The sequence below is a fragment of the Antechinus flavipes genome, chromosome 4, assembly GCF_016432865.1.
Source record: "Antechinus flavipes isolate AdamAnt ecotype Samford, QLD, Australia chromosome 4, AdamAnt_v2, whole genome shotgun sequence".
NCBI lineage: Eukaryota > Metazoa > Chordata > Mammalia > Dasyuromorphia > Dasyuridae > Antechinus > Antechinus flavipes.
This window is the reverse complement of record NC_067401.1, coordinates 83,768,254-83,780,695: the sequence shown is the minus strand read 5'-3', so window position 1 is coordinate 83,780,695 and position 12,442 is coordinate 83,768,254. Positions and strand designations below refer to the sequence as shown.

Sequence of the window (12,442 nt, the reverse complement as noted above, 5' to 3'; positions counted from 1 at the left end):
TAATTATGAGATTCTCAAGAAAAGTTCATGAATATTCATGAAACAATCATGAACATTTGATGTTAATTTCACTCAAGGAAAAATAACTCTGATGTTCCACTTAAGGCATATGTGAATTGTAATTCTTCATACTGTAAAAGGGAATGGTTTACTGACTAGTTACTGACTTTGGACTTCTTGAAATGGATTATCTTGTAGGCATTTCATCCTCAATATGTTCAAAATGGAATTCATTCTCTATCTCCAAACTCTTTCTTCCCCAACCTGTCCACATCTGTAAGTTTTTGTGGTTTCCTTTAAGATTGAGTTTAAATTTCACTTTCTGCAGGATTCTTTTCCCTTTCTCATCATTTCTAGGATTCTTGTGCTCAGTGCCTGGCACATAATACAGACTTAATAAATGTTTGTTGATCAGTTGTCTGATTAACTTGGATTTGAATTCATGTGGAAAAATCTATATTGGAATTTTACTCTAGAATGTGATGGGGTGAGGTTATAACACATAAAACAAACTTCATTCCCTTCAATTTTTTTCTAAGGGAGAAACTGTGTGGGTGTAATCTTCAGCTGCCATCTTCAGCTTATGCTGCCAGAAGATTTTTTTCTAACATATTATTCTTTCATCTAATGAGCCCTATGAGTTACCAGAATTCCTGTTCCATCAGTATTTTAATGAAAACTTTCTATTTGCAGAGGTGCAACCTTTTTATTGTATTCTCTTGCTTTTTGAGTTTATCTTAAAAGGATGAACTGTCTAATATATTCTGCATCCCTACCCCTATACATATGGTTTAAGTGAACTTGGATGCCATTTTATCCCAAGTATCAAGATTTGGGATAAGAAGTGAGAATACCTTGAAGGTTAATAGTATGTTTCCTTTCATGTTAATTGGTATTAAATTTAGAATTTCAGAATCAGAACTGAATAGATTTAGTGTGATAGTGATAGTACTAGCCCATGGTCTCTGCGATTAGGAAAACTGTGGTTTTCTTCCTTGGAGAAATTTTTGAAATGCGTCAAAGATTCCAAATCTTTATTCTTATAGAGAGCGATTAAGCTGCCCAGAGATATGGTTTTTTTTTCCCTTAAATAGAGGAACCACAATCCTTTTTTCATTATCTCATGGATCCTTTTACATAGTAAAGAACTATTCCATAAAGGGTATGACTTGGGCTACAACTGTATAGAGAGTTAGACATTCTTCTTCCAGAGGCAATAAGTTAGACAGAAGAGGTGAAATCCTTTCCCACTTTAGAATTTTTTCCTGGCCTAAGGTTGATAGCCATCTCAATAACTATTGCATCTAACCGCCAAAACCTCAGGCTTTATTCCTGCCTTGAAATTGTTATTGCCCAATCCTTTCTGTAACTGAGGTTCTGTCTTGAGCTTGAGGCTATTCTGTATTTTCTTAAGAGAATTCATTATTTGTCCTTCTTTGCTGGAGATTCCATGGTACTGACTGCTTATTCTGTGAACTTTACACACAGAATGGGCAATCAAGGCAGAGAATAAGAAACCGAAAAGGACATGGCTAGGTAACAAATTGACACACCTACTTCTCACATGAATGATCCACTGGCATTGTGCCTAGGAATACATCACATTATTACAAAGTATTATTAAGTTCTTTCAAGTCTCTGATTAATTAAAGCCTATTAAGTATTTCTGTTCTTTTAATGTTCTCTTTCTAGCCTCCTGTAAGCAAAGGCAGAGATAAAATTATATGATGTTTGGGAAAAATATTGTTGGGTAAACACAATTTCTTGAAGCAGTTATAATATCTTCCCCTGCCTCATAAACTACCTTCTAGCACCAGCCTCTTCCCTGTCCCTTCATGACCTCATGATAGCACCTCTTCTCTGTTCACTGCTCTCTTCTTCCAGTATCACTGTAGGACCCTCATCTCAGCTACTGCTGAATTCATATCTCTCTGTCATTGGTGATTTTGAACTTAAGTATTCCTAGGCAGCTAGTGGCACAGTGGATAGAGCACTGGGCTTAGAATCAGGATGAACTTTTCTTGAATTCAAATACAGGCTCGACACTTACTAGCTGTGTGACTCTGGGCAAGTCACTTAACCCCATTTGCCTCAGACTTCTCATCTGTAAAATGAGCTGGAAAAGGAAATAGCAAACCATCCCAGTGTCTTTTGCCATGAAAATGGACTTTCAAAGAGTCCGATGGGACTAAAACAACTCCACAACAACTTCCTGACTCCAGGTCAGGAATTCTACCCACTGAACCACCTAGCTGCCCACATGAATGCTAATCATTAAATATTTAACAATGATATAGTACTTTGAGGTTTCAAAAATACTTTCAGTAACCCTTTGAAATAGAGGCATTTTTCTTTGGTCATTCAAAAAGCCATGTTTTTATTTGTATGGGTGCTTTCCCTGTAATATTCATGAGTCATTATGACCAAAAAGTTGATTAGCACCTGGCCAAACTAATGACCCTCTCTGAATTCAGCTAGGCTCTACCTCCAATAAAAAACATAATATCTGTAACTGTTACTATTACAAGATAGTGTTTTATGGAGCATAAACTACTGGCCATGGCCTTGGAATAAACCTAGATTGCCTTCACACTATAATGAGACCTTGTTAGTTCTTCATTGGAGGTGGATGGTTCTAGTATTTTATTTCTATTTTACACATAATGACAATGAATGACAGAAAAAAAATATCACAAAGATATTTAGTGTTAGAGCCAAAATCAGATGTGCCACCATTTAACAGCATTCCTTTGCCAAATATACTATGAATAAAGAAGGTCTGCAATTCTGACTTTTACTAAACTGTCTCTTTCCCTGTTTCTTTACTCTAAGTAAAGGATCATGGCGAGATTAAATGAGGACAGAGCATTATCTCAGCCTTGTTGTATTCTTATATGGATGTCTTTTAGAACCTAGTAAAGTCTATGTGAAAAGGGATGCTGCTAACAATTTTACCATCTCAGATAAGGAAAAGTGCAAGCACCTGGTTACTAAGCAACATATATGCTATTGTATGCTCCCCATAATGACATAAAAAGCCATATTCTTGCATGTCACCATGCCTTGATGACTGAATCATGAATGAAGAAATCATACACAGAACAAGCAGTTTGATCTGGCAAAACTCAATCTTGAGCCTTATAATCTTGTAAGTTTGAGAAGGGCCCTGAACAGGGATACATGGAGTTATAAACAAAGCAAATCTTAATGGAGGTAAAATTTATCCAGTATTAGAAACTGCGCATCATACAACAGGTGCAGCCTGTCATTCTGGACTTGCCCTAATAAAATTCATTCTCATTTTCCAATTAGCAAAAAGAAAAATCTATCCAGAAATAATCCATCTTCTTTAGTTAAGGCATCTGTCAAAAGATCTGCACTTTATTTATTCTTCTTAATGTTCAGATATAGTTGTGGTCAGGCAGTTTCCATTGGCTGTGGGAAGAGAATACTCTGCAGAGGGGCATTAAACATTTTCAATCTCCACTAACTCCTTTGACCACCTCTACTTCCATCTCTGCAGCAGTTAGACTGCATGGTGGATAAAGGGCTGGGTCTGGAGCCATGAATACCTGAGTTCAAATTGGGCCTCAGACACTCAGCTAGTGCTGCATGACCCTGGATAAGTCAATAACCCTGTGTGCCTTAGTTTCCTCATCTGTAAATGAGTCAGAGAAAGAAATAGCAAACCACTCTGGTATTTATATCAAGACAACCCCCAAATGGGGCCTGAAGAGTTGGATATGACTGAACAACAAAACTTCCATTATTGACATCTCTACCTTGGTGCAAGTCACAGTTTACATGGGACTTAGTTTTAATGCTCTGGCTCTTTATGTTCTCTCAGCTAACATCTTAATTATTCTCTGTTAAAAGGAAAACTGCTATTCTTCTGCTTATGATAATCTTTCCTTTCTAGAGCCCTGGAATAGCTCTTGAGGGAAAATGTTTTCCCCTATCTTCTAGGTCTATTCTTCACCTACGATCTGCTGGTTTACTAGACTATCCAGCCATACCTAGAGATGTTCATAATAATAAACTCTTTAAAATTACAAAGTACTTTACATATATTATTTGAGAAAACTGACCCTGAAAGAGGTACAATTTGTCAAGCTAATTAAGTGTCTGAGGAAGGACTTGAACTTGGGGGTTTCAGAGTTTAAATCCAACATTCTACATCTTATACCATGGTGTAAAACTTGAAATAAAAATGGAAGCTCTATTCCATCCACAAGGATCCCTGCAGGCTATATAGTGACAGTTTCAAAGTATATGTGGTTTATTATATTTTTATCTATCTTGGTAACTATTCCCAATTAAGCTTTAATCTGGTCTAAGCTGCACTTGGGAGCCATGGCAGGCCTTTCATTTGATATTTCTGGACAACACTACTTGGTATCCATGATTGAGATAACTATCACAAACTGCAAATCTTAATAATTCTGAAGGATTTAAGCTTTACTTAGTTCTCTTAAACCACTGGTTAAAAGGTTCCCCATTTGTCCAAATGGATCTCCACAGGTTTTCTGTAATGCCTGTAAGAATTAAGTAGGAGTAGAAATTATTCACCGCCTGTATTAGCCAGTACACAGGATGGTATGATTTATTGAAAGTTAAAAATAGAGAACCATCTAATGCAATGGAAGTAAAAGCACAGCTCAGATGACAGCCTGCCCTTCAGAGACATTATACTCTGAAATACATTAAAGTAAGAGAAGATCAATGTTAAAGCTTTACCTATAAGAAAAATAAATTTCATAGATTTTGCTCAAAGTATACTAAGCTTCAAGTCAAAAGACCATGTATTATTAGTTTAGTCTAGGCATTTTTTTCATACTTCTCATTGGGAGGTCAAATACTGAGGCAAAAGCTTAAATATTTTGGCTACATATTGAAAAGACAGGAATAATTGGAAAGGACCCTGATTTGGGGAAAGATTAAAGGCAAAAGGAAAAGAGGCTGGCAGAAGAAGAGATGAATAGTGTCACGGAAGCAACAAGCACAAGCTTTGACAGACTTAGTGAAGTTTACAAGAACCTGGCATGTTATATAGTTCGTGGAGTCATGAAAAGTTGATAGAACTGAATGATTGAACAACAACAGGCACTTTTATTTAATATTCCTGAATCACTGTAGACCAGGGATTGTAAGGCCTTTGGATATCACTGAATCCAACCCTTTCATTTTACAAATGAGGAATCTCAGCCCTGGAGAGATTAAGTGGATTTCCCAAGGTCCCATAGGTAATGAATGTCTCTGAGAGGCCCTTAGAAGTACTATATTTACCCTTCAGAGCCATGATGATGCTGTCATTAATTCATTAATCGAGAAGGAGGAAGGTTGTGAGTTTTCTATTACACCAAGGAAGTACATTCTGGGAATGAAACGTGACATGTACAAATGCACAGACATGTTGGGTTTGGAGTACAAGGTCATAGCCCAGTATGGCTCAGCTGCCAACACCAAATTGTTCTGACCTAGAGAATGATACTAATGAGTATGCCATTAAAAAGGAAATGAAAAAAAAAAAGCCACACAGAGACTCGAACCAAAGGACCCCCTCAGTTCCCTCAATGACAGCCAGAGTGAAGCATGACCCACTAATGCAGCCTTAATTCATTTTATTTTGCAGAGACAGCAAGCTCACTATGTTGCTGCGAGAGTCCCTAGGGAACATGAACTGCCGCACCACCATGATCGCTCACATCTCAGCAGCCGCCGGGAACTACGCGGAAACCCTATCTACCATCCAGATTGCATCCAGAGTCCTGCGGATGAAGAAAAAGAAAACTAAGGTATGGGGATGTAAGAGGAAGGGATGGGTCCTCCAGAGCCCTGCCACAGATGCCTAAGGAAAAGTGGGGGGCAATGTCAATATTCGTAATCCCTTAGTGATAAAGAGGGATACATTATCTATGGCTGCCAATGAAGGATTTAGGATTAACGTTAAGAAGGAAGGAAGAGCTTCTTGATGATATGGGAGGAGATTTTATTCACTCTGCCACAGGGCTGGAGCATTAAACAGAATGCTATTTGTGGGCATTTTCTCCCTTTTGCATCCATTGTAAACATTTTACACTTGGTTCTTACTTGATGTTGACTATAGACTTTGGTGAATGGGAAAGACATGTATGAGTTTTTCTCTTGCCATCCAGTGATCTTGGCAGTGTAGTTCTAAGAGATCTTTTAATTTATTGATTCAGAAGAGAATGAGTCTTGTGTCATCACAATTCCCTTCTGTACCCCTGGGCAGTATCTTCACCATAATAGATTTTCAGAAATGAACTCTGATGTTCTCTGATTTAGTGACGAAAGTCCCCCAAAACCATGGAGTCTGAGTGACAAGTGGAATGTGTGCTAAACTTGGCATCACACTTTGTGTTGTTAAGTTGTTTATCAGTCAAGTCTGACTCTTCCTGACCCCATTTAGCATTTTCTTGACAGAGATACTGGAGTGGTTTTGCCATTTCCTTCTCTAGTTCATTTTACAGGTGAGAAAACTGAGGCAAACAGAATTAAATGATTTTCCCAGAATCACACAGCTAGTAAGTGTCTGAGGCTGGATTTGAATTCATGAAGTTAAATGTTCCTGATTCTAAAACTAGTCCTCTACCCACTATGTCATCTAGCTGCCTTGTTTTCATGAGATCTGAGTTCAAATCCCGACCCTGCTACTTTCTACCTGTGTAACTTTAGATAAGTGTCTTAAATTCTTGGGATATGTTGGGTTGAATTGTCTCTAAGTCCAGATGTAATGCCATAGTAAAGGTAGTTAAGCCATTCTCAGTTTTAGAGTCAGGTCTTTTGTGAGACATTGTGCCATCTGAGTAGTGTCACTTTGGCATTACCACTCTGACAAAGACTTCTGAGCACAAGCCACCAAGTTCACCCTCCCAGAGACGTAAAATGTATTCTCATAAGTCTGGGTTCATATTCTTAAGGCACATACCAACTGTGTAACCCTGGACAAGTCACTTCACCTATAATTATAGATGATTATAGTCTCTGACTATAAATTGCAGAATAGCAACTGATTCAAATTTTTTGAAAAAATAGCTTCCTTACCAGCTAAATGTTATCACATTTCCAGATCCCCAAAATATCCACCCTAAAGTTTATATACGTGTAGTTCCCTACCACCTTTTGCCCTGATTGTATAGGGCTTTTATTGCAAGCCACTGACTTCCTTAGGCTGTTCGGGAGGCTTCAGGACTACCTCCATGTCTACTACAATCGACTAAAAGGCTCTCTTGATAACCCATTTTTTTGCTAACTCATTTTTCTCTCCTTAGTACACCTCAAGCTCTTCTGGAGGGGAAAGCTCTTGTGAAGAAGGGAGAATGCGTCGACCAACCCAGTTGAGACCCTTCCATCCTCGCACGGCTGTTGACCCCGACTTCCCCATCCTTCACTTGTCCAGTGACCCAGATTATTCCTCTAGCAGTGAGCAGTCCTGTGATACTGTAATCTACGTGGGTCCCAATGGCACAGCCCTCTCCGATAAGGAACTCACCGACAATGAGGGACCCCCAGACTTCGTCCCTATAGTCCCTGCCCTGCAGAAGACCAAGAACAACAGCAGACTGGAGGATGGAGGGGACAGTGCCTCCAGCAAGTCAGAGAGGGATTGCCTCAAGTGCAACACCTTTGCAGAGCTCCAGGAGAGGTTGGATTGCATAGATGGCAGTGAGGAGACCAACAAGTTTCCTTTTGAGGAGTTGCCCATCCAGTTTGGGACTGACCAGATGAACAAATGCCTCACCCTATCCAGCCAAGTGGCCGAGCTGAGCCAGCTCTCAGAATCTGATAAGGAAGAGAATGGTTCTGATGGTCAGCTGTTGGATAAGGAAGGGCAGGAGAGTTCTGGTGCCGCCAATCTGCTGAGGAATCACTCCCCGGTCCCTTCTGGAGCCTTCACCCACACTCCCACACCTTCCTCACCCAGAAGCATCCCTGGCAGCTCCAGTAGCCAGACCACCTCTTCCCAGCTTTCCCACAGCCCCAGCCTTCAGAGCAGCCGTGAAAGCCTCAACTCCTGTGGCTTTGTGGAGGGCAAACCACGGCCAATGGGTTCCCCCCGCCTCGGCATTGCCAGCCTTTCCAAGACTTCTGAATACAAGCCACCAAATTCACCTTCTCAGAGGTGCAAAGTCTATACTCAGAAAGGGGTGCTCCCCTCTCCAGCTCCACCACCACCACAGCCATCCTTGTCCAAGGACTCTGGGATGGTGTCTAGTGAATCCTTACTGCAGCCTGAGATTCGAACACCTCCAGTAGGAATGAGCCCTCAGGTCCTGAAGAAATCTGTCTCCTCTGGGAGTGGGGGATTTTCAGAAACCATCATTGATGAGGAGCAATCAGCTACTTCTCCAGGGTCAAAGAAAGGAGTTCTGAGCACAACCATGGTCACTGTCCAGCAACCTCTGGAGTTGAATGGTGAGGATGAGCTGGTGTTCACTTTGGTAGAGGAATTGACCATCAGTGGGGTCCTTGAAAATGGGCGTCCTACCAGCATCATCAGCTTCAACAGTGATTGTTCTGTGCAAGCCTTGGCTTCGGGGTCCCGTCCAGTCAGTATCATCAGCAGCATCAGTGAAGACCTAGAGTGTTACTCTAACACAGCTCCAGTCTCAGAAGTCAGCATCACCCAGTTCTTGCCCCTCCCCAAGTTAAACCTGGATGAGAAGGTCCGGGATGCAGGGAGCAGACGGTCCTCCATTAGCTCTTGGCTGAGCGAGATGAGCACAGGGAGTGATGGTGAGCAGTCATGCCATAGCTTCATAGCCCAGACATGCTATGGGCATGGGGAAGCGCTGGCAGACCCTCCACTCCCCGACTTTGCAAACACGATCCAGAACAATAGAATGATATGTGGAGACAAGTCCAAGGCAGGCCCAGAAAATTTACTCATCCTATCTGAAATGGGAGAAGAAGCTTTCAACAAGGGGTCTCCTATCAAAGGCTGTAAAATATCAGCTCTCGGCAAAGCCATGGTGACAATTTCCAATGCAGCGAACTTAGGTGGCTGTGAAGGCTACATCCCCATGAAGACGAATATTACTGTTTATCCCTGTATCTCCGTGAGCCCCCTTAACATCCAAGAGACAGACGAGGCCATAACCACAGTCAACTCACCTTCCAAAGCAGCCCAGTCTCAGGAGAACAAAGAAGCCAACACAAAGAAAGAGATCAAATTTGAGGATCCTTGGCTTAAAAGGGAAGAAGAAGTGAAAAAAGAGAATAGTTACCCCAGTAACACAACTAGTTATGAAACTGAGATGGGGTCCACAAAGCACGATTCTAGACACGAACAAGAACCAGGCAAGAAGCCCAGCTCCGTAGACAGGTTCAGCAGCAGCAGCAGCGGTGGAGAGACGTCTAACTCCCCTGTGTCTGACAATTTCAAGAGGATTGTGGATGGCTGTGAGATGACCCTGTCCAGTTTGGCCAGCCAAGTCCCGATACATGCCAACAAGAGCCTGAAGGCCAGCAGTCTCCCGAGAGCCTTTCAGAAAGGTAGCCGGCTAGAGGACCTGGACAATGTCTTCTACCACTGCGCAGCCGAGAGCAATGGTATCTGCTCACTTTCTGGATCTCAGTCTTCCAAGACCACCCTGGAGAGGAGGATGGCTTCTCCCAAGCACTGCGTTCTGGCTCGGCCAAAAGGGACACCCCCTCTCCCTCCCATTCGAAAGTCAAGCCTGGACCAGAAGAATCGCGCTAGCCCCCAGCATAGTGCCCCCAGTAGCAGCACTAGCAGCCCCTTAAATCAGCCAGCTCCTTTCCTTCCGGGCTTCCCAGATGAGCCCGGCAGCAAGACGAAAGATACCAGTAGCAGCAAGTTATTCAGTGCCAAGCTTGAGCAGCTCGCCAGTAGGACCAACTCTCTCGGTCGGGCCACAGTAAGCCACTACGAGTGCCTGTCCCTGGAGAGGGCCGAGAGTCTGTCCTCCGTAAGTTCCAGGATTCACTCTGGCAAGGATAGCACCATGCCAAGGACCGGGAGAACCCTCAATCGTTCAGCCATGTCCTCTCCTACCAATTCTTGCAACTCGCAGTCTGCCGGGGCCTCGCCCAAGGCTGGCCAGTCGAAGATCTCAGCTGTTAGCAAGCTCCTCCTGGCCAGCCCCAAAGCTCGGAGCCTCTCCACCTCCACCACCAAAACCCTCAGCTTCTCCACCAAGTCTCTGCCACAGTCAGTCGGGCAGAGTTCCAGCCTCCCCCCCAGTGGAAAGCACATGTCTTGGTCCACCCAGTCCCTCAGCAGGAGCCGGGGGTCGGGACTCACTTCCAAACTCCCCCTTCGTGCAGTCAATGGCCGCATCTCTGAACTGCTTCAGGGGAACACGGGCACCCGAGGTCTGCAGCTGCGGGGAAGCTCCGAGGCGGAGGAACGGGGTGGCATTTCAGGAGAGGAGAAACCGGCCGTTCACATGCTGCCCTCGCCGTACAGTAAAATCACCCCTCCCCGCAAGCCCCATCGGTGCAGCAGTGGTCATGGCAGTGACAATAGCAGCGTGCTGAGTGGGGAGCTGCCTCCGGCCATGGGGAAAACGGCCCTGTTCTATCACAGTGGGGGCAGCAGTGGCTACGAGAGCATGATGCGGGACAGCGAGGCCACGGGCAGCGCTTCGTCTGCGCAAGACTCCATGAGTGAGAATAGCGGCTCAGTCAGCGGAAGGTGCCGAAGTTTAAAAACTCCAAAGAAACGCTCCAATTCAGGTAAGCTGGAAGCTCTGTGTATAAGGAGCAGGGGATGCTTGTGTCCCACCCCTAACCCCGCCCTCTGGGCTGCCCCATGGCCAAGCTTCGTGATCTGTGGGCTTCTGGGTAGAAAATCTCTAGAGAAAAAAAAGTTTAGTTAAAAGAAACAAATTTTTTTTTCTGGTAATTTTTATGGCCAGCTTTTGTTTTTGTGTGATCTTTGTTTATTTCCTTTTAAAGAATTTCTAAACAGGAAAAGGAAAAAAAAAAATCAGTCAAGCAGCTCTTCAATCAGAAAGGAAAGGAGATGGGGGAGGGATATCCCAGTTGGAGTTGGCAGTATGGTGATGTGATTAGAAGTGATGAACATCTCTTGGGAGGGGCATCTTGCTCTGTGGAGTTGAAACCAGGAGATGAATATGCAAACATTACATTCATATATCCTAGTTCAACCATTCTCCAATTAATAGCTGCTCCGCTACGTTCCAATTCTTTGTCACAAACAAGAATTCCACTCTGAATATTTCTATGTAGAAAACTCCTTTCCATTTGTCTTTGATCTTTTTGAAATATGTGCCCAGTACTTAATATTTCTAGGCTAAAAGTATATATCTTGTAGTGACTTTTGGGGTTTAGATTCAAAGCATACTGCAACTCTACCAACAATGTAATAGTGTATCTGACTTCCCACAGGTTCTCCATAAATTATCATTTCCCATTTTTGTTATCTTTACACATCTAATGGCTATGAGGTAGAACCTCAGAGTTGTTTTTATTTGAGTTTTCCTGTAGAATAGAGCATTTCCTTTATTTTTTTTTTATTAAAGCTTTTTATTTTCAAAATGTATACATGGATAATTTTAGACATTCACCCTTCCAAAACCCTGTGTTCTAATTTTTTTCCCTCTCTTATTCCCAGCCTCTTCCCCAGTTGGCAAGTGATCCAATATATATTAAACATATGCAATTTCAAATAGAGCATTTCCTATGGCCATTGGACATCCTGGATTTCTTTCCCTGAGAACTGCCTGTTCATATTCTTCCCCTGAATGGTTCTTGTTTTTTGTTTGTTTGTTTTAATATTCAAATCAGATTGAAATCTGATGATCTTTACAAAAAAAATTTTACTGCAAAAAAAATTTTTAAGCTAACTGTTGCCTTCCTAATTCTAACTAACCACATTGGTCTTGTTTGTGCAAAATGTTTTCAATTTTATGTAATCAAAATTCTTCATTTTATCTCCTGTGATGTTTTCTGGCCCTTGTTCAGTCAAGAACTCTTCCTCTGCCCATATTTAGAAAAGATAGCTCCTTCCCTATTCTTCCAATTTGTTTGTGACAAGACCTTTTATATACATATAGGTTTTGTATCTATTTAGGGCTTATTATGATATGAAGGCTCTTGTTCTAAGCTTAAACTAAAGTTATTTAAGTACATTGCATTCAGAGTTCTTTGGTGGTATTCTTTCCATTTACATTGTTATAGCAATTGTCCATATTGTTTTCTTCATTCTGTTTATTTCACTTCATATATCTTAATTATGCTTCTGTGTTCTTAATAGTCAGTGTTTTCTGGTACATTCCATTCCTGTATCATAATTTATTTAGCCATTACTCAGTTCTATGGGCATCTACTTTGTTTCCATTTCCTTGCCACAAAAAAGGCCTACTATAAATATTTTGGTGTTAGAAAAGCATAAATTAGGTTGTCCGTGTATGTGGATCCATTTATGTGGATA

General features: G+C 42.0%; 1 protein-coding gene across 1 annotated transcript in view; it reads left to right on the top strand.

Annotated features, from left to right (window-relative positions):
- KIF26B (kinesin family member 26B) overlaps positions 1 to 12,442 on the top strand; it is a 181,853-nt gene that overhangs the window by 131,866 nt on the left and 37,545 nt on the right. The window contains exons 8-9 of the mRNA XM_051996563.1: positions 5,633 to 5,795; positions 7,293 to 10,722. Of these exons, the coding sequence (XP_051852523.1) occupies positions 5,633 to 5,795; positions 7,293 to 10,722 (3,593 nt within the window). The remainder of the gene's footprint in view (positions 1 to 5,632; positions 5,796 to 7,292; positions 10,723 to 12,442) is intronic.